Source organism: Schistocerca serialis, chromosome 7, assembly GCF_023864345.2.
Source record: "Schistocerca serialis cubense isolate TAMUIC-IGC-003099 chromosome 7, iqSchSeri2.2, whole genome shotgun sequence".
Lineage (NCBI taxonomy): Eukaryota > Metazoa > Arthropoda > Insecta > Orthoptera > Acrididae > Schistocerca > Schistocerca serialis.
Genome location: NC_064644.1, coordinates 612,502,468 through 612,524,527, shown reverse-complemented (window position 1 = coordinate 612,524,527; position 22,060 = coordinate 612,502,468). Strand labels below are relative to the sequence as shown.

Here is a 22,060-nt window from a genome sequence, read left to right as displayed (position 1 = left end):
ACGGGGTTGTGAGTAACTGAATCCACTTTCCCTTCTTCCCTTTCTTTCCCCTCTCTCCTCCCTGATGAAGGAACATTTGTTCCGAAAGCTAGGAACGTAAATTTTCGGTTCTGTTTTTTGTGTATCTATCGGCTGTACTGAGCTGAGGTAAGTACTGGCCAGTCCCTCTATCTCTTTGTTAGTATAAACTGGAACTCTGGACTGATTATGGCAGTACATCTGTCAATGAATAACACAGGTGTCCTAACGCCAGCTCAGCGAGGACAGAAAACTCGCATAGCGCAAAAGGACAAAGGCTGCCTTGACTATATTACATTCAGTGTGAGAATAGTATTCCCATGACTTCAGAAATTACTTGACAGAGAAAGGGATCACCAGGCAGCCTTCACAAAAACCACTGTTGAGGTCATCGTAATGTCACCACATATCATCACGATATACAAAATTGATGCCGTTGGTTTCGCCCAGACCTCTACACACAGGTTTGCACAGAAACTGGTGAAGAGATTACATACCAAGATCATTCCAAGCAAAAATATAACTTAAGTATACGTGGAGACCACGGCAGTCAAAACCAAGGGAGATAAGAGCTGACCAGGCGCACCTAATATATCTTGTCCCAAGGCTATGCCAAATGACGGAGATCGGAGACAATATGTGTGCTAATTTCCACCTCATGCTGCAGCTGAGCAAAGTTGGGACAAGTCCGGATTGGGACAGGTAGGTACGAATGCACAGTGCAAATTCCTACCCCATGTGTGCTCTCGCAGGGTACATAAAGAGTAGTACCAGAAGCACTCATGAAGATGCTTTTTTAGTTCCATAAGAGATTATATACGGAGTTAGGGGTTGTTAGTAGTCTAACTGACTGGAACAAGGAAATCTCTTACCAGGAGCAATCTTGGATGACTTAATCACAAATTCTTGCTGGTATGGTTTTTTCCAGTACCTCAAAGTGGGGGATGATAGAATAGTTTAAGACTTTGAGGGAATTCGGTGTAGGAAAATTATTACAGAAGAAACACCGAAAACAAATCAGGAACTGATGATCATCACTCTTCCCATTAACTCAGAATGTTAACGTCCCTGGGGGATAAATGACTCCACCCAGATCCCATGGATCTGGTATAAACTTTTCTTGTGCACTGGCAGACCAGTATTTCTCTTTAAACTTCTTTAGAAAGTCTCCCCACTGCAAATCAGTCAATACTTCCCTAAACACAACAGGTGAAGATACTCTTTTTTCTACTTTGTCTTGAATAAGCTTGAATTCTTTCCAGAGTTCATCTACGCCCTTCCTGGTCTCAGTAAGTTCGGAAGAAGCCATAGGCGACAGATTCCCAGATGTCATTCATTTGATCACTTCTCAATCTATAATTTGTTCAAATGGTTCCTCCAAACTACATAGATTTATAATATCAAAGTTGGATATTTTCTCTTTGAAATTCTTACCTACCTTATCTACTTGTGTACTGACAGCTAGTGTACTGGCACCTATAACTTGCGATTGGATTATTGCATTAACTTATCTTGCTTTTTGATGCTCTCTTTTAAAGTATTCAATCCCTGCTTTACAGCATTAAACTTAACATTACGTACATTTGCAAATTATCCCAACTTTTCATTAATTTTGGTTTCGACCATATTACATTTTTCCTCAGTATCAAATTCTAACTTTTTTGCTAAACCTCGGAAAGTATCATTCTGCTTGTTACTAAGATCAGTGAACAGTTGGTTTACATGAATGTGCAGGGAACTAGTCAATTCATTCTTTAAATCTATCTCAAAATTCTCTACTTTGGTATTCAAAGTGTCGAATTCAGTCTTCAAATCTCCCATGCCTTCACATAGATTACTAAATTCTTTACTTTGTGAATCTACCTTGGCACTTAACAATCCTAAAGTTTCATTCTGAACATCCAATTTAGCATTTAAAGTTGTACTCTGAGCATCTAATTTAGCATTTAACTGCAGACTCTAAGCATTTAAAGCTTCATTTAATTGAGCATTTACTCAGTCTAACTTAACATTCTGAGCTTTGATTAGATTTACTAACTCAGACTAGTCAGGCCCTGCTTTAGTAATTCTCATAGCCATGGCTGGTTCTGATGTCTCTCCAACTTGTTGTATACTGTCCATGCTTCTATAGACTTTCGCTGTTGTGAGCATTTAACACTAATTTCGATTATACCAATTACAAAGTAAAAGTTCACCCCACAGTATTTGTAACACTTCTTACTACAATAATAAATATTTTATTTCATGCTCACCCAGCGTAGGATTCTCGCTGTGTAGATGGGTGGATGTGACGGCAGTTCAGCACTGGTGAACAGAAGCTGGTTCTGGTGGTGTCGAATGTAGGCTGGTTTCCCCATCTGCGTCCTCACAATACGTGTGAGCGCTGTATACTCCCCACACCAGATCTTCTTAGTCAAATTGTTCACAACGTATCTCTTCTTAGTCTAATACATCGAGATCTTCTCTCCATTCTTTTAACATTGTGACTTTATTATGTCTTTCCCTTTGTTGCATTCACTTTTTTTTTCATTTGATTGCTGGGCTTAATCCTGATTCTTGTAATGGTTCCCTCATCTTGTTATACTTGGGTGCTATGGCAACACATAACATATTCTTATCTCGTCTCAAAATTCCTGTTTTCTTCTGTCCTTTCACACAGGTTGCCAAGTTCTAATGCTTTGGATGACTTGAAGTGATGAAGTATGTGTGTAAATTCCCACTTCTTTAACAATGCAACTTACTTGAGATTGTCCGCCAACTTTCCCTGCTGGTTAGCTTGCTGCTGCAACCTCCTTTTCTCTTCTTCTCCAAAGTATATTTGCTAGGAACAGGAATTTCTGAAGACTCTTTCTACTTATAAAAAAATAAGCAGATGTACGCAGTTTCTTTTGCTTCACTTAAAGAAGTATATTCAAACATCAAAACTTTTACAAATCTCATTCTCCAAATAAACAAACACTGTCAAGTAAGTCTCTTTGCATATCCAAAGGTTAGAAACAAAGTTCATTTACACACAAGAGAAAATTGGCTCAAAAAACCAGGTCCATTCTCATCCTGAATATGAATACACATCTTATCATTTCCAAGTCCAAGATGAGCATCCATTTAACAATATTTCAACTGTTTCCCTTTTTTTCCAAACACTTGTCAGTAGCATTCGACCGCTGTGTCTACAGTCTTCTTACTACACACTTCGGACCTGCACACATGCAACGCAAAGTAGATAGGCTCTCTCACTCTTATATTTAAAATATCGTGTGTTCGAGATGGTCGAAGAGCGAGTGGTTCTAGAATGTACGCAGAAATTCTCAAAACACTACATACTCTAATAAAGCTTCAGAATCAAGAAAACTAAATTTGAAACAGGAAGAAAATTTGGATTCAATATCATGTTAATGATGAGATCACTGGAGATGGAGCAAAAACTCGGATTGGGGAAGAAAGTGAAATAAGGAATACCATTTTCAAAGGAAAAACCATGTTATTTGCTGTAAGTGAATCAGGAAAATCAGGGAAAACCTATACTTGGACGGACAGACAAGGAGTCAAATCATTGTTCTCCTGAAGACATGTTCAATGTTTTCCACTGCTCCACATCTTCAGTCAAAATGGTTTTTTATATCCATGTCAAGATGCTATTTTAAATGTATTTTTTCATTATTCTCTAGTAGAGTGTAACAGTATCTGAGCAAGCTAGGAAACATTAGAGGTAATATGGCAGTGCAACTATGAGCAAAATAACTATATCAGGCAAATTGGAAAAGTATGTTCCTATGAAGTGTAAAAGTTAAATAAATAAATACAAAAATCAAATCCATTGGTGGCTTCAAAGAGCCTTACATTGCTTTTTCTATTTAGTGACCACAAAACTACAATCACTTGTGGTTCAAAATGAGTATTTAACAGTAACCTGCATAAAATTCTGGTGCCCACAACTATTCATATTTTTCAAATCAGTGACTCACTAGCCATGTCTTGGGATAAAGGAAGAAATGATAGTCCCATGAACAACATTTGAATTATAAGGTGAATGAATGCATGAAAGTGATCCTTGTCTGACCACAGTTGGAAATTTAAAACTGATTTTCATATTCATCATGAAGCACTGTCAAACAGTAGATGCTTGACAATAAGGAAGATTAATATCTGTTTCCACTCGCTAATATTTATTTCTTGGATCACGGTAAGAACCTTCACAAGTAATGATAAAAAATAATACATTCGATAAATATAAAATTGCTACTGCAACATTATGGATGTGTTTTTATTAAACAAATTTCAGTGCTACAACTTATACAACAAACAGCATGGAATTGTTGGCATATTCTTCAAGAATAACTGAATTATGTAAAATAGCTTACCTTTTCTTCACCCTTAATTTCAACACTTATATGTAAGCGAATCGCACCGGACACAGCAGACTTGTCAGTGCGCTTCTCGAGGTTGTACCACACATCCATTTCTCCAGAAAGTGTTCGGACCTGTTATGTTAGAGAAAATGCATTTACATTAAATAAATCAAGTTCACATTTAACTATAATATGCAAGCTTGTGAGAAACATTTTGTGATTTAAGGAAGGTTCTTCTTCATGATTTGTCAAAGGCATCTGACTGTGCAAATCACAACACCTTAGAAGTAAATTAGAGTACTTTGGTGTAACAGTAAATGCTCCAAAATGGTTCAAATTACTTCTCTTTGATACGAAAAAGTCCAATATTCACCTATCAGGCATCATCAAACTAGAATCAAATTATATCATTTATTTCACAAGGTTCCATCTTACAATCCTTATTTTATCTTGTATATCTCCGTAACCTTTCACCAGTATCCTTACCAGATGTAAAATTTATTTAGGTTGCAGATGATACAAATATTGCGATAATAGCAAATAAAAGAAATTTTGGGAAATACCGTTTTATGAAATTGTTGTGGACATTAAAAAATGTTTTCTAGCCAATACTTTGTGTCTAAAATTTGAAAAACAAAACTTGTTTGTCAGACATATATTGTGATAATTCTTGAGCTGCATGAAATAAAATCATCGTAACTTCTGAACAGTTTGCGTTAGGATGTTCAAACTGAGTGGCTGGTCGCGTGGCATGATGGGAACTAGTATGCATGTGCACGCGTTGGTTTAGAGATGAACCCAACTTTCCTTTGGATGGGTTTGTTAATAAGTAAAATTTGTGCATTTGAGGGACTGAGAATCTGCATTTTGTGACCAAGAAGTCTGTTCATCCTCAACTCGTGACTGTGTGGTGTGCAGTGTCCAGTCGTGGAATAATCAGTGCGATATTGCTTGATGGCATGGTGACTACTGAATGTTAGATGAAGGTTTTGGATGAAGATTTCATTCCCATTATCAGAGTGACCTTGATTTCAACAGGATGTGGTTCATGCAAGACAGAGCTCGACCCCATCGAAGAAGGAGAGCGTTTGTCATCCTGGCATACACAAAGGCATGGGCCTCATTGGCCACCATATTCTCTGGATCTCAACACATGCAATTCCTTTTTGTGGGACTATATTACAGGCAAGGTGTGCAGCAATAACCACAATAACATAGCTGAGCTGAAAACAGCCATTCAGCAGGTCATCGATAGCACTGACGTTCCAGCACTTCAGTGGGCCATGCAGAATTTTGCTACTCGTCTGCACCACATCATTGCCAATGATGGAAGGCATATTGAACATGTGATAACCTAAATCCGAATATCTGTAGTGACGTTTACAAGTTGGATAAAGTGTGTGCATGCCATAGTTTGTAATTCATTTACCTTTTTTTTTTTTTACATAGTTCAATAATTGTCACACTGTAGATGCTATAATAATAAAAGAATCAGCATACTTCACTTACATTCATTTCATAATGTCTTATGGAACTATTTTTTGGAGCTACTCATCATGCCAAAGTAAGGTTTTCAGAGTCTAAAAACATGTAATATGAATTATTTGTTGTGTCAACTCAAGAATGTCCTGGGGAAGCCAGTTCAAGGAATTGGGAATTCTAGCTACTGCTTTCCAATATGTTTCTTCCTCAATGAAATTTTTCATAAATAATTATTCAAACCATCATGTCAGTTCACAGAATTAATACTAGAAATACAAATAATCTATGTAAATGTTTAAAGTCTCTCAGTTTGCTGCAGAAATGTGTCCATCATTCAGGAACGCATAGTTCCAATAACTTCTTCACTACCATAACATGTTTAGCTAGTAATAAAGTTCAATTTAAGAGGAGCCAAAAGGTTTTTTTGGTGGGTAAGTTCTTCTCCTGTGATGTATGTATATTATTAATAATACCATACAATGTATTATATAAAAACTGACTTTTACACATCTTCAGTGCTGTGCTGTGGCTAATGTAAATAAGCATTGTAAACAGATTTTTCTGTTTGATGATGTGTATGTAACTGTAATAGCCAAAGAATTATCAGCTGTACCTCAGTGTATTATATAAATTTACATGTTTTATGACAAATTTGTTGTTACCTTTTAAAATTAATATATTTTTCCAATTTTTTTAAAATTTAGTCCACATTCGTGAGGACCATTTCACATAGGATCTTTTTAAGTACATTAGTATATAATATTTATTGTAAATCTGTATAATGTTTTCTGTTTTTATGATCTGTTGTACATCCTTCAGAATCTCCATGGAACGAAAAGTACTTCTAATACATCTGTTCTAATATTGTCTTAATTATCCAAAACAAATTATGAATATTGGGAGCAAAATCATCTAGTTTGCTTTAACATGTGAGGTCATCATTACTGTCACAATACTCACTAATTTCAGTAGACAAATGAAATACACATAGGCCTACTGCAAATAATACAACAAAATACAACAAAATACTGTATTGTATTGTGTTGTATTACAGATTTTCATATGACTTTTAAATCATCTGAATTTGCCAGGTTAAACAACTGCTGATCTTTCACACTGAGTACAATACTTTTTTGGTGAGAAACTCTTTTGGAGAATAATCACACATGCCCTGAGTGAAACATAGCGACATTTGCGAAGGGTTATTAATAATTTAACTTCTGTACGATAAGCGCTATGACCTACAAATCTTGTTAGATTGCAGTTACATGGTATGAGATTTGTTGTCCATCAAAACTTGTCATTACTGTGGTTTTCAGCCTGTAGACAAGTTTGAAACAGCTCTCTACACTCTTCTGTTCAAGCCTCTTTCTCTCTGCATAACTACTGCCACCTACATGCACCTGAATCAGTTTACTGTAGCCAAGCCTTGGTCTGTTTCTATAATATTTACCCTACACACTTCTCTTCATTACCAAATTGACTATACCTTGATGCTTCAGGATGTCTCCTGTCAACAAAACTCTACTTATAGTTAAATTTTACCTTAAATTTCAATTATCCTTAATGCACTTCAGTACCTCCACATTTCTATTGTAGCCATTTAATCTTCAGCAACAAGAAATAATAAACAAATTGGACTAAGTAATTTGAAATTGAAATGTGGTTGTGCAAAATGTGTATACGTTAAGTTATTAGACATTAGCAATTATCAAGCTAACTGTTTCACACGGCATGTTATGCATCTCAGTATATGAGTAAAATGAGTGCTATCCCTACAAGCAGGGTTCTCAAGCTGATATATCTTGTTAGCTAAAGCAGAAATACATCTGTTACTGTGTTAGGTGCTCCTCCAGAGGGAAACTAATGAGATGAACCAATTCCCAAGAAATCTGCCTATAAGTAACAAAACGAAGCAGGAACGCAATGCAGAAATGAGGATCCACACAGGTATCAGAAATGTTGTCCAATTTAATGATTCTATGCTTCATTTAGTACACAAAAATATCTTCATAAAGCACCTAAACATAAGTGGCCCATCAGTAGAAATGACGAACAAGCTATATGTACTGAAGTATTTCCAGAGAACACAAATTCTGTAAAAGTTACATGCTTAAAAGAACACTGGCTTAAAAGTGGCAATACTGACTTGTTAAATTCATTTACAGGATATAATTCTCCAGGGAGCTGTTGTAGAAAAAATGGGTTTGGAGGACCATAGATTCTAGTAGAACAGTTACTAAGCTTTGAACTTCGACAAAATTTTAATTACTTGAATGAGGAACTATAACTTGAAAGCTGCTGCGTAGAACTTTTGCAATATAAATACTAATTATTGGCATACAACACATTCCCAGCTATTCAATCACATATGCATTTATAAATGAATTTAAAACTTTTCTGAATAGGTTTCTGAAAGGAAAGTTGTATGAAAAGGTATTATTTGTTTTCACTTCGTTGATGATAGATTTTCCATTTCTGTGAAGGACTTGTTACCTACAAATGGCCTTATATCAAACTGCTAAATTTATATTAAACCTATATAGTGATAAGAGATAAGAGACATGAAATTCAGTCAACAAAATGTAAGAGATTTGTACTGAAAATGATTGAAACTTCTCGCAACGTAAACTCCAGATATCAATATTATTAGGAAAGGGGTATATTGCTACTCACAATAAAGGTGACCCGTTGAGTTGCAGACAGGAACAAAAAAAATACTGTTACACATTATAGCTTTTGGCCATACCTTCTACAGCAAAGAAAACACACACACACATCCATGCAAGCAAGCACACCTCACGCACACATGACTGCTACCACTGGCAGCTCCAACCGGAATGTCACTCTCATATGAACAGCAACCTGCAGTGGGGTGGAGAAGGGAGGGGGTAGCTGGATTTTGGTCGGGGGGAGAGAATAGTGCTGTGTAGAGGGGCATGCAAAAGCTCGGTGGCAGCCTGGCAAGACTGCCACACACAGCATCGGGATGTAGTGTGTGGGGGGAAAAGGACAAGGTTACCCTAACCTCATTCCTTCACACCTTCAACACATTCTCTCCCATCTGCTTCACCTGGTCCTCCTCAACTCAGTGCGCCTCCTTCCTGGACGTTGACCTCCTCCTGTCTGATGGCTCCATCCACACCTCTGTCCAAAGTATCAACAATACCTCGATTTCGACAGCTGCCATCCCTCCCATACAATCTGGCCACCTGTGCACTGGATATCTGCAGTGACAGGAACCCCCTTCCCAGTACAGTGGAAGTCTCATCAAGGCCTTCATATACAGGCACTCTACCCCAGACCTAGCCTGCAGTCAGATTTATTGTGCCATTCCCCCACACATCCCCCCACGATGCCAAGAGCCAGTTGCCAATGAGTGCACTCTTCATTGCCTAGTACCAACCCAAATTGGAACAACTGAACTACATCCTTCACCAGGACTTTCATTATCTATTATCATGCCCTAAATGAGGGGAATCCCACCTAAGAGCCTTTCCACCCCACCTAAAGTAGTGTTCCACCATTCACCCAAACTCGACAACTTCCTAGTCCTTGTATGGATGTACTGTGTGTTCTTTCTGACATGTCTGAAAGAACAGACACCATATCCATATAAGTATATAGTTCTGGCAATACCAGCCATGACCTTTCTCTTCTCTGCAGATGCACACGTATTACCCGAACTATTACAGGACTCAGTAAGAACGTCTTCCAAGAGTAATGAGTGTGTTAGGTAGGGACACTACGAATGTAGTGTGTGGACATATAAGGTAGGAATGTGGGTCTTGCGGGAGGTGTGCATGAGATAGTGTTCCTCTGTGCCCTCAGTGGCTCAGACGGATAGAGTGCCTGCCACGCAAGCAGGAGATCCCACGTTCGAGTCCCGGTCAGGGCTCATATTTTCACCTGTTCCCATTGATATATAACTAAGCCCGTCAGCAGCTGAAGGTATTAATATGTAATTCTAACTTCCTAGTCCATACCTATGACATTTCCAATTCCAAACCTTTGCCACAGTGATCGTATTCTGTGGAAGACCCAAGTACGAGACCTGCCCAGTTCACCCATCCAGCACTTCTGTTCCCATCCTGTCACAGGCTTATATCATCACATCAAAGGATGGGCAACCTGTGAAAGTAGCCCTGTCATTACCAACTCTGCTGTAACCATTTCACAGCTTTTTATATTGGTACGACTACCAACCAGCTGTCCACCACAACGAACAGCCACCATCAAACTACTGCCACAAGCAAAGTAGATCACCCTATGGCACAACATGTAGTGAAACATATCGTGCTTGATTTCACTGGCTGCTTCATAACTTGGGTCATCTGGATCCTCCCATCCACCACTAGCTTTTCTGTATTGTGCAGATGGGAGTTATCCTTACAACACATTCTCTGCTCTTGAAATTATCCTGGCCTCAACTTCCCATAACTTACTGTCCCAACACCTTCCATATAATAGTTTCCAACCCCCTCTTATCACCTCCAATGTCACATCCCCTCACCCTCATTGTGTACCGCCCTCTGCCAATGCACCCACCTATCATCTCCCCTTCCCTGCTCCTCTCCTTTTCCATTGCTCCTCCCCCCTCCCCCAGCGCACCTCATGACTCAGCACAACAGTCTTGCCAGGCCACCATCTAGCCCCAGCACCCATCACCAGAGAGCACACTTCTCCCCTCCCCCACCCCATCCATACACTGCTTTCCCTCCCCATTCCCCGTCCCCACTCCAAATGGCTATTCACACGACAGTTACATTCCAGTTGGAGCTGCCGATTGTGGCAGTCACATGTGCATGAGGTGCGCTTGCTTGTGTGACTGTGTGTGTGTGTGTGTGTGTGTGTGTGTGTGTGTGTGTGTGTGTGTGTGGGTGGGTGTATGTTTTCTATGCTGAAGAAGGATTTAGTCAAAAGCTATAACATGTAACAGTCTTTTTATTGTGCCTGTCTGCAACTCAATCGGTCATCTTTATGGAGAGTGGCGATCTATTTTTCCCCTAAAATAGTGTATGAAACTTCTTGGTCATTCAGCAACCAGTGTTCACTAAGCACTAACTACAAAGCTTTTATCTCAGTATTTATGAGCGTTTCCCTTTCACAATAGTGTGCGACAAATATAGGGAAACATACCAACGGATAGCTGAAGGTTTCAAGATCTCTAACATTAAAATGAGAAAATTGCACACAAAAGCAAAAATTAAAAAAATGACAATGTAAAATTCACATTTATGTAAACAAATACAAATAAATATCTGACAAAGTTGTTGGACAGGCAAAACAAACAGCAAACAGTAAATTCATCTAAATACCACAGCCAAATCAAAAGCTGTTTGGCAGATAGTCAAGACTGAAAAATGTGTTGAAAAATTACTCATTTTAAGCCTAAATTAGAAACTGTTGGGGATACTGTTGCAGGTACTTTACAATTTCAAATAAAATGGGTAACTTTGCTCGTCCTTACATGAACTGCAGTAAATGCAACACAGATATGAAGAATTTAAATTTACTTGTGTAATCTGCCAAGAAGTGGCTAGGTTTATAAATTCCATAAGAAAAAATCTCAGATCTGAGGGCTGGGACAAAATTCTAACAAAAATACTGAAAGGAAGATGCCATAACACTGCACCCCCAACTCAACTCTGCCAAATAATCAACAATATAGTAAAAGATAGATTGCTACTTACCATAAAGAAGACACATTGAGTTGCAGAGAGGCATGATTAAAAGACACTCATATGTAGCTTTCAGCCAGAGCCATCATCAGTAAACACACACACAAGCACATCTCACACACGCACAACCACCAACTCAGGCATCTCGGGCCGTAATGCAACATCATGTGGGATGTGAGCAGCAATCTGGAGGGCATGGGGAAGGGGTACAGGAAGGGATAGTGGTGTACAGGTGGGGAGAGAGATGAATGTGATCTGCTGGAGTGTTCAAGGACTAGACTGCCGAAAGGCGCAACATCAGGAGGTTGTGGAGCATGGAGTTGGAGGAAAAAGGAGGAATAAAGGAGAGGAGTGGTGAAAGATGGGTGGATGCATTGGCAGAGAGCTGCAAATTAACAGGGTGGGAGATGAGAAAGGGGAGGGGATGATAGAACAGAGGGGGTGGAAATTGTTGGGTGGAGGGTGTGGGGACAGTATGTTACTGTATGTTGAGGCCAGGATAATTAAGGAGGGCAGAAATGTGTTGTAAGGATAACTCCCATCTTCACAGTTCATAAAAGCTGGTGGCAGAGGGAAGGGTCCATATGGCTCTGGTAGTGAAGCAACCATTGAAATCAAGTGTGTTATATTCAGCTGCACATTATGCCAGAGGGTGGTCTACTTTGCTCTTTACCACAGTTTGGCACTGGCCATACATTCTGGTGGATAGCTAGTTGGTAGTCATACCAATATAAAAAGCTGTGCAATAATTGCAGAAGAGCTGCTAAATAACATGGCTGCTTTCACAGGTGGTGCAGTCCCTGATGGTCTAGGATAAATCTGTAATACGATTGGAATAGGAAGTGCTGGGTGGTAGATTGGGCAGGTTTTGCACCTGGGTCTTCCACAGGGATATGATCATTGTGGCAAGGGGTGGCAATTGGGATAGGCATAGGGATAGACTAGGATGTTGTGGAGGTTAGGTGGGTGATGGAACACCACTTTAGGAAGGGTGGGAAGTATCTCTGGTAAGATGTCCCTCATTTCATGGCAAGATGATAGATAATGAAATCCCTAACAAATGATGTGGTTCAGCTGTTCCAGTCAGGGGTGGTACTGGGTGATGAAGAGGACACTCCTTTGTGATTGAGTTTTGGGAGTCGTGGGAGGATTGGGGTTGTGAAAGAAAATGGCACGCAATATCTGTCTGCAGATTATGTCATAGGGATAGTGCCTGTCTGTGTCATAGACCAACTCTCCTTCTTCTGATCCCTGCAATGAAAGCACTTCTTTGCTGCCAATCCCCCTTACCAAAACCACCCAATTCCAAAACTGAACCCTGCCTCTTCCAGTTCATACCACCATCCAACCGTGATCCTCTCCTCCTCCCACCTAACCACCCACTGGCCACCTTCCAGGAATTCCTTACCTCCAATGTAGCCTACCATCCTTCCCCAAAACACCAACCTTTCAGTAGAAGGAAGAACAGCCATATACAACCTCTAAACATATCACAACATAATCTTCCTACCTGCAGACAAACTTTACCAGACTGATCTCATTTCAGAAGACCAACACTAACTCCAATCCCTACTTAAAGCCTTACATCCTTCCCAGAACATTTCCCCTGAATCCATTTCCACCATTCTCACCCTTTTCCTCCTGGATCCTTACTTGTCATTGGTGATGCCACATCCCTATACACCAACATCCCTCATTCCCATGGTCTTACCACTACAAAACACTGCCTCTCCCTACATCCTTCAGACTTCAAACCCACTACCTCTTTCCTCATACATCTTACTAACTTTAACCTAGCCCACAACTAATTTCTCATTTAAGGGGAAGGTATATCAACAAATCCACGGCACAGCCATGGGCACCCTCCAAGGCCAACCTTTTCATGGGCCATCTACAGTAGATTGTCCTAGCCTCCATAAACACCAAACAACTAGTCTGGTTCAGGTTCAGTAATGATATCTTCATGATATGGACTCAGGGACAAGACACCCTATCTTTGTTCCTTCACAACCTCAACACCTTCTCTCCCATCTGCTACACATGGTCTTCCACAACCCTGCGTGACACCTTCCTAGATGCTGACCATCTCCTCTCTGATGGCTCGTTCTGCATCTCTGTCCACATTAAACCAACCAACCACCAACAGTAGCTACATTTTGGCAAGTATCATCCATTTAACACCAAAATATCCCTCCCATGTAGCCTGGCTCCCTGGGAATGGCGCATCTGCAGTGACAAAACTCCCTTGCTGAGTATGCTGAGGGTCTCACTGAGGCCTTCACAGGCAGGCACTATCCCCCGCACCTAGTCTGCAACAGATCTCCTGTGCCATTTACCCTTATAGCCCCAATCCTCCCACCACCCACTACCCCCAAAATCCAGCCACAAAGGAGAGTCCCTTTGTCACCCAGTACCAGACCAGACTGGAACAACTGAATCACATCCTTCACTAGAAGTTTGATTACCTAACATCATGCCCTGAAATCAGGGACATACTACCCGAGACACTTCCCTTCCTAAAGTGGTGTTCTGTCACCCACCCAACCTTCACAACATTACAGTCCATCCCATGCCTCTCCCAATACCCACCCCTTACCACAAGGATCATTATCCCTGTGGAAGACCCAGGTGCAAAACTTGCCCAATCACCCACACAGCACTTCCTACTCCAGTCCTGTCACAGGTTTATCCTTGCCCATCAGGGGCTGCGCCACCTGTGGAAGCAGCCCCGTCATTTAGCAGCTCGGCTGCTGTCATTGCACAGCTTTTTATATTGGTATGACTACCAGCCAGCTGTCAACCAGGTTGAATGGCCACTGTAGCCAATAGCAAAGTAGACCACCCTGTGGCACAACGTGCAGATGAATATAACACACATGATTTCAATGGTTGCTTCACTACCAGAGCCATATGGATCCTTTCCTCGACCACCAGCTTTTCTGAACTGAGAAGATGGAAGTAATCCTTACAAAATACAGTTCCAGTCCCATAATTACCGCTGCCTCAACATACAGTAACATACTGTCCCCACACCCTCGACCCAACAGTTTCTATCCCCTCTGTCCTATTATTCCCTTCCCATTCTCATCTCCTACCCTGTTTATTTGCTGCCCTCTGCCAATGCATCCACCCATCTTTCCCTGTTCCTCTCCTTTTTTGTTCCTTCCCCCCGCCACCCTTTTCCACAACATCCTGACACTGCACCTGCTGGCAGTCTAGTCCCTGCACATTCCACAAGATAGCATTCGTCTCTCTCCCCACCGTACACCACTACACCTTCCCCTTCCCCTTCCCTGCCCTCTCCAGACTGCTGCTTGCATCACATGTGATATTCCATTCCAGCCCAAGATGCTGGAAATGGCAGTCGTGTGTGAGAGGTATGCTTGTTTTTGTTTGTTTGTTTGTGTGTGTGTGTGTGTGTGTGTGTGTGTGTGTGTTTCTCTTGACGTGTCTTCTTTATAGTAAGCAGAACTTCTTTTCCTACATTGTTGACATTCCTACCTGGAGTTTCGATTATTTGACATAATAAATCAATTGATGAGGACTCCTTTCCTGACAGGCTGAAATACATGTAAGTTCAACCTGTCTACAAAATGGGCAAATATGATTGGACGGCAAATTTCCACTCAATATTGATATTATTAATGTTCCTTAAATATTTGAGTGAACATTGCATAAGCAATCTGAAAATTACCAGTAAACCCCCAGTTTAAAAAAAAAAAAAAATCAAACTCCTATGTATGGGACAGCATCAAACTTCTGATTACTTCACAAATGAGAAAGCGTGTTCAATATCTGTCATTAAACATGCAAGTGAGAAACAGATAGGAAAAAGATTGAAATTAAGTTTAAATTATCAAACACTGAATGAGTATAATTTGGGTAATTTGTGCTGTGTTTTAAGCAGAAGCAAGTTTTTCACACACTTCAATGTTTATGAAGTCATGTCTCCTCAAAATATGTCACAATTTTGCAGACACTTTCAATGGTAATGCGGATACTCTCTGCAAAATGTGTACAAATTGTCAGTGGTAAAGAACACGTCGTGCTTGATGCAGCAGTTTAGCTGAAAGAACAGCGAATATGTAGTAACCAATAAACATTCTTTTTTGTTGCGGTGGGGGTGGGGGGTGGGGGGGAAGGATTGGGCTCAGGGAGAAATTTTTTTTATAAAGGTTTGAAATTATGTGTAAAGTTTGTTGCAAGTCACTAAGTGCTCTCATTCTCAAATACAAGATGAATAATGTCTGGGTAAATTAAGCTTTATGAGTTATGCTGCCTCAAGCTGTAACCTCTAAATTATGACAGCATTAAATACTTTTAAATTTGGTCAATAATTATATTAAATATTGAGAATCAAACTTTTGTTGCCACTGGCAGACATTCAATAAGCAACCTGCAATTGGGACTGGGTGACCATGCCTCAGGTTAGCCATTTAAAAAAACAGATAACAAAACATAACAGTATTTTGAATAATCAACAGAGATTTAGAAAGGGGGAAAATACTGTACATGCTCTTAACAAATTAATCACTAATGTAAGTAAATAACTGATAATAAGCTGTGCAATCCTATCTTTTGTGACCTCACTAAATTATAAGCTACTGCTTCACAAAATGGCTGTTAATGGTTTCCACAGAAAATTTTTAAGCTGGGTCTTATCCTAACTCATAAACAGAAAGCAAGAGGTGAGAGAGCCTGTCCAAGTTTGAAGGAGATACAAGCAACAGACACCTGTGATAGGTAGAATGGCCACTGAGAGTATAAGTGTTTTTATGTGTTTACTGCTGCTACCAGGCCTGGTAGTACATAGTGGTGTGAAGCATGTTAGATGTTGAGAGATCACAATGAATGACATGGAGACAATGCATACTCATGTAAGACACATCTCTGCCTGCTGTCTGAGAACAAATAATGTACTCCATGCACGATTCTGTATCCTATACAATTTGTTGGAGACTAGCAGCGGCCAGACCAGAGAATTACCGTCCCATGTGTAGGCTGCCGTTAACACCACAACACAGATGGCTGTATTTGGAACAGTGTCATGAGTAGGGAGCATGGACTGCTGATGAATGGCACTACATTGTGTTCAGAGATAAAATGTGGTCTGCTCTACCCCGGATGACTGTTTTTGGTGAATATGCTGTTGAGGTATTCCTGTGACCAGAATGATCCCCAGATCTGTTGCCGATACAATATGTGGGGTACCACATCGTATCTCATTTATACCCCTGTGCCAATATCCAGGATATCAAGGACGAGTTACAACAGTTGCAGGCCAGCTTACTTCAGGAGAGGATACAATAGTTTTATGATACCCTTCCCAACTGGACCAGTATATGAACAAAATCTTTTCAAAAAATTACATTCGTAATTTCATGCCAATGGTGGATTTGAGTGAAACGCTGTCAGCATCCCTGCACTTGCAAGTGTTTAATGTGTAACTGCCAGAAGTTTCATTGTTGTGTGTCTGTTAGTTATTGTTCAGTGCTGTATTGAATAGAATGTCGTGTCGCACAGTTTACAAATTTCGAGATGGCAGAGTTAGAGGAGCTACACATCTGCATTAAATTTTGCATGAAACTCAGGAGAAACTTTACAGAGATACATCAAATAATCCAGGAACACTATGGTGATGAATGATTAAGCTGCACTCAGTGTTACGAATGGTTTGCACAACTTAAAAATGGCCAGATAGAAGTTAAGGGTGATCCTTGTTCAGGATGTCCTTTGATGTCTACTGATGATGCTCATGTCAAGAACGTCAATGAAACATTGTGGCCACGCGGGATTAGCCAAGCGGTCTACGGCGCTGCAGTCATGGACTTTGCAGCTGGTCCTGGCAGAGGTTCGAGTCCTCCCTCGGGCATGGGTGTGTGTGTTTGTCCTTAGGATAATTTACGTTAAGTAGTGTGTAAGCTTAGGGCCTCATGACCTTAGCAGTTAAGGTCCATAAGATTTCACACATATTTGACCATTTTTTAAACATTGCATGCTAACTGAATAATGACTGTCTGAAAGATTGCACAAGAATGTAACATTTCAGTTAGATCATGTCATGAAATCCTGACACAGCATCTTGGAATGCATTGCATTGCCACCAAGTTTGCCCCATGGCTCATGTGTAAACACCAGACATGCTGACAGCTTCTTTTGTCTTTGAAGGATTAGTTCATCATGAATTCATGTCACAGGAACAAACTGTTAATTGATGGTACTATCGTTATGTGTTGCAATGACTGTGAGGAAATGTGAGAAGGAAAACAGCCTGAAATGTGGCAAGACAACTCATGGTTCTTGCATCACAATAATGCATCTGCATTTTCATCCTTGTTGGTGTGTGACTACTGCACAAAAAATGATCTCACCCTCTGTACTCACCAGACCTGGGTCGTGTGGACATTGTTTTTTATTTCCAAAGTTAAAAACCCATCTGAAAGAATGAAGATTTACAATGATAGACAAGATAAAAGAAAATTTGCAGACAGCTCTTCATGTGATTCAGCATGAGGTGTACCAAGGCTGCTTCCAGAAGTGAAAATCACATTAGGGGAGATGTATCAGTTGTGGAGGAAACCATGCACAATGAGTAAAAGGTATGCAGAGAAGGATTTTGTGGATAAAGTTCTAGAATTTTTTTGAACAGAACTCATTTACAGACTAGAGGGGTGCAACATCATAGTGGTAGATGGAGACACACTGCCAGTTTCTTTGGAAATTTGACTCAATTCTGTAATCACTGAAAGAACACCACATCCTCTCAACCCACAAAGTTTTATTTCATTTCCTCCTTCCTTTCTGGCTGCTTCATATTTTTGCCACATACTGAATATTACAGTTACATTACAAATCAAAGAATTGATTACTGCAGACTGTCAAATTTCTTGGAGTTACTATAAACAAAAACTTGTCAAGAGCTGATCATGTGAACTGAAGATCGAAACAGTTTTGTTTATGCAATGAGAGATTTAAATAAAGTAACTGGCTTAGCTGTGAAGAAAATTGTTTATCATGCATCGTTTGTATTGTTTGGTAGATATAGCATAACCATTTGAGTTACTGAAATAGAAAATGTCTTCAGAGTGTTCAAGCTACAGAAAGAACTCATCAATAACAATTCTTTGTGTATCCCATTTGAGCTAAAAAAAAAAAAAAAAAAAAAACCATAGCTCTTCAGAGCAAATTCTTTCACACATGCTTATGGAATAAGGCATAGACGAAACTACATATTGCCTTGTCACAGACTTAGTTTTTCAGAGAATACCTCATATTACATGGCTTTGAAGATAAGCTAAGCTATGAAATGTGATCAAATTTAAACGACTGCAAGTTAGAAACTGCAGAGGCAAACACCAAAACATCTTAAAAGGCAAATGTTTCAGAAATAAGGAAGACAAATAGCTGATCTTAGTTTTCTTATTACCTTTGTGTATACGTGTGTTGTCTTTCAACAGATGTGGTTGTTCTTTGTATAAATACCCATATTTATAAACTACGGAAGCAAACACTGAAAAATGTTTAAGCTGAAAAAGTTATTACAGTGTGGAAAGTTTTAAGGAAGAGGAAGGTACATAACACCTACTTAGGTTTTTATGTTGTAATCAGTGTGTGCGCGTGCGCGTGTGTGTGTGTGTGTGTGTGTGTGTGTGTGTGTGTGTGTGTGTGTGTGTGTGTGTGTGTGCAGGCAGGCATACATTCATGCATGTATTGTGTGTGTGTGTGTGTGTGTGTGTGTGTGTGTGTGTGTGTGTGTTTGGAATACAGAAGTCAGTTAAGTTCACATGTTTTGCATATTTTCATCCACTGAGGTCATTTGGAATAATATTCTGGGGTGACTCCTCGTTTAGGCAAAAATATTTCAAAGGCACTTTCTGCGTCTTGTCTATTGTTTTGCTTGTGTTCATGGCTACTCTCAAGAAAAAACAAATGAGAAAAAATTTACAAACATTTAAATTAGTGTTTGATGTTATATTTTTAAATGGCAGAATATTTATTTGCTATTACCAGACCGCATTTCATATATTCTCTACATTGGGTAATGTCTGTTACTGTGCTGTCCAAATAATAGAATTCATCTATAACTTTAAGTGGCTTATTTCCTAATCTAATCCTCTCAGTATCATAAGATTTAATTTTACTTTTGTTGATGTTTATCTTATAATCTGGTTTGAAGGTGCTATTTATTCTGTTCAACTGCTCTTCTAAGTCCTTTACATATCTAACAGAATTGCAATGTCATTGCCAAACAGCAATTTTTTTTCTTCTTCTTGAACTTTAGTTCCTTTTCCACACTTCTTCTTGATTTTCTTTATTGCTTTTTCAGTGCACAGATTGAAGAACACTGGGGATAAACTATGACCACGTATCACTTTCTTCTCAAATACTGCTTTCCTTACATGTTTTTAAACTCTTATAATTGCAACTTGGTTTCAATATAAGTTGTAGATAAACTTCCACCCCTTGCATGTTATGGCCACTATCTTCAGAATTACAAAGAGTGCAATCCATTCAATATTGTCAAAAGATGTCTCTGTATCTACAAATGATATGCATGTAGGTTTCCTTTCTTCAATCTATCTTCCAAGGTAAGTTGTATGGTCAGTACTGCCCCACAAGCTCCTATATTTTACAAGAGCCCAACTTGATCTTTTTATAGGTTGACTTGTATCAGTTTTTAAATTCTCCAGTAAAAAATAGGTGTCAATATTTTGCTGCCACGACTATTAAAAATTATTTGGTAGAATTCACATCTATCAGTGCCTACCTTCACTGGAATTGGAATTACTAAATTTTTCTTGGAGTCTGAGGGTATTTTGCCCTTCATATATCTTGCATACTAGATGGAACAGTTGTTTTCATTGTTGGTTCTCCTAGGCTCTCAATAATTCTAAGGGAATATTGTCCATTCAAGGAGCATTACTTCAACTTAGGTCTTTCAGTGCTCTGTCAAATTATTCTTGCAATGTCATATTTTTCCTCCAATCTTAATCTACTGACTCTTCCATTTCTGTAATATTCTCTTCAAGCTCCATTTCCCTTGTGTAGTCTTTCTACATATTCCTTCCACTTTTCAGCCTTTCCTATTCTTGCTTAATATTGTCTTGCAATCTGAGCTCTTCATTTCCATATATGTGTCTCACTTTTCACCAAAGTTCTCTTTTATTTTCATATAGGTGGAATCTATCTTTCCCATACTCATGCTTGCTTTGACAGCTTCACATTTCTCCTCTTGCCATTCCTGCTTTTCCATGTAGCATTTACTGCCTATCTCATTTTCTTTAGGCTTCTAGTGTTATCTTATGCCTGCCTAATTTGCTGAATTTTTATATTCTGTAAATTTATGAGAGAAGTGCAGGCCATTACTTACTTTCAGGAAAAATGTCAGTACCACCGACACACATGTAACTAAATCCACTATTCTAGCTTTTGGAACCAACTGTTCTTTCCTCTGGCAGGACAGAGGGATGGATCTGGAAAGTTAAGAAAAACAGGCAGGTCACTCAGACTCCAGGATGAAAGGGACATACCTGTTATCCTGTGATCTCAGTGACCTACTCTTCTGCTTTAACCTTCCCCAACACACCCACATCTGCTCTGAGGAAAGAGCTACTGGTTCCAATAGCCAGGATAGTGTATGTGGGTAGGCACACCACTGACATTATCCTGAAGTAAGTACTAGTCAGCAATTCGCCCTTTGAAGTTTACTTAATACAATTTTCTCTTCTGTCAATATACTGAGTGTATGACGATGCATAGCCAATAGAAATGCAATGTAATGCACAAGGATACAATGTAATAATTTGTAAGGTAGCTGAACCACAAAGTGACACAGCTTTGCAAGAAGTGTTACAAGACTCTAGTATAGCAATAATGAAATTCCAGGATGGAACAATTTGTAAAATATGGGAAAGACAACATCTCACCTCTCACAGACCAATGTGTGTCGAAAGACGGAACTAACAGAAAAGAGGGTTACCTAGCTTTCGGGACTTTTTTTCTACTACAAAGTACACACACACACACAAACCACACACATACATACTCAAAAGTACGCTACCACGGCGACAATGATTATTGACTATTGAGAGAAGTTACCTACGCTGACATATGTAGGAGTGGTTTGGGAGGGACACTTTAGGCACGTAGGTGATAGCAAGGAACTTCAAGATAGGATCAGAAAACACAGATGACTCAGTGGATTCATCAAAACGGAAGGCGTTTTCATGGGGTAGAGCATAAGAGAGAGGGAGGTGACAGGGGTCAGAGAGGAAGGTGAATACAGAGATTGAGTGGGGGAAGGGAGGTAGAGCAGTGGGAAAGAGTGAGCAGGGTGACAGAGAGAAAGAGAGGGGTGGGTGGGTGGGTATGGGTGGAAGAGTGGTCAGAGAAGGTAGTACACAATCTGGATGGGAAAATGGTGTGACACCAATGGCAGAAGAAAAAATGGAAAAGGTAAGGAGAGATAGTGGGAAACAGCTTAGTGGGGGTTTAGGTCAAGGGGATTGCAAAACCGCAAGATATGCTGGA

At 39.7% G+C, this 22,060-nt stretch overlaps 1 protein-coding gene across 1 annotated transcript in view; it reads right to left on the bottom strand.

Moving 5' to 3' along the window:
- Window positions 1-22,060, bottom strand: part of LOC126413295 (uncharacterized) — a 640,882-nt gene that overhangs the window by 250,450 nt on the left and 368,372 nt on the right. The window contains exon 15 of the mRNA XM_050083195.1: window positions 4,380-4,499. Coding sequence (XP_049939152.1) covers window positions 4,380-4,499 — 120 coding nt within the window. The remainder of the gene's footprint in view (window positions 1-4,379; window positions 4,500-22,060) is intronic.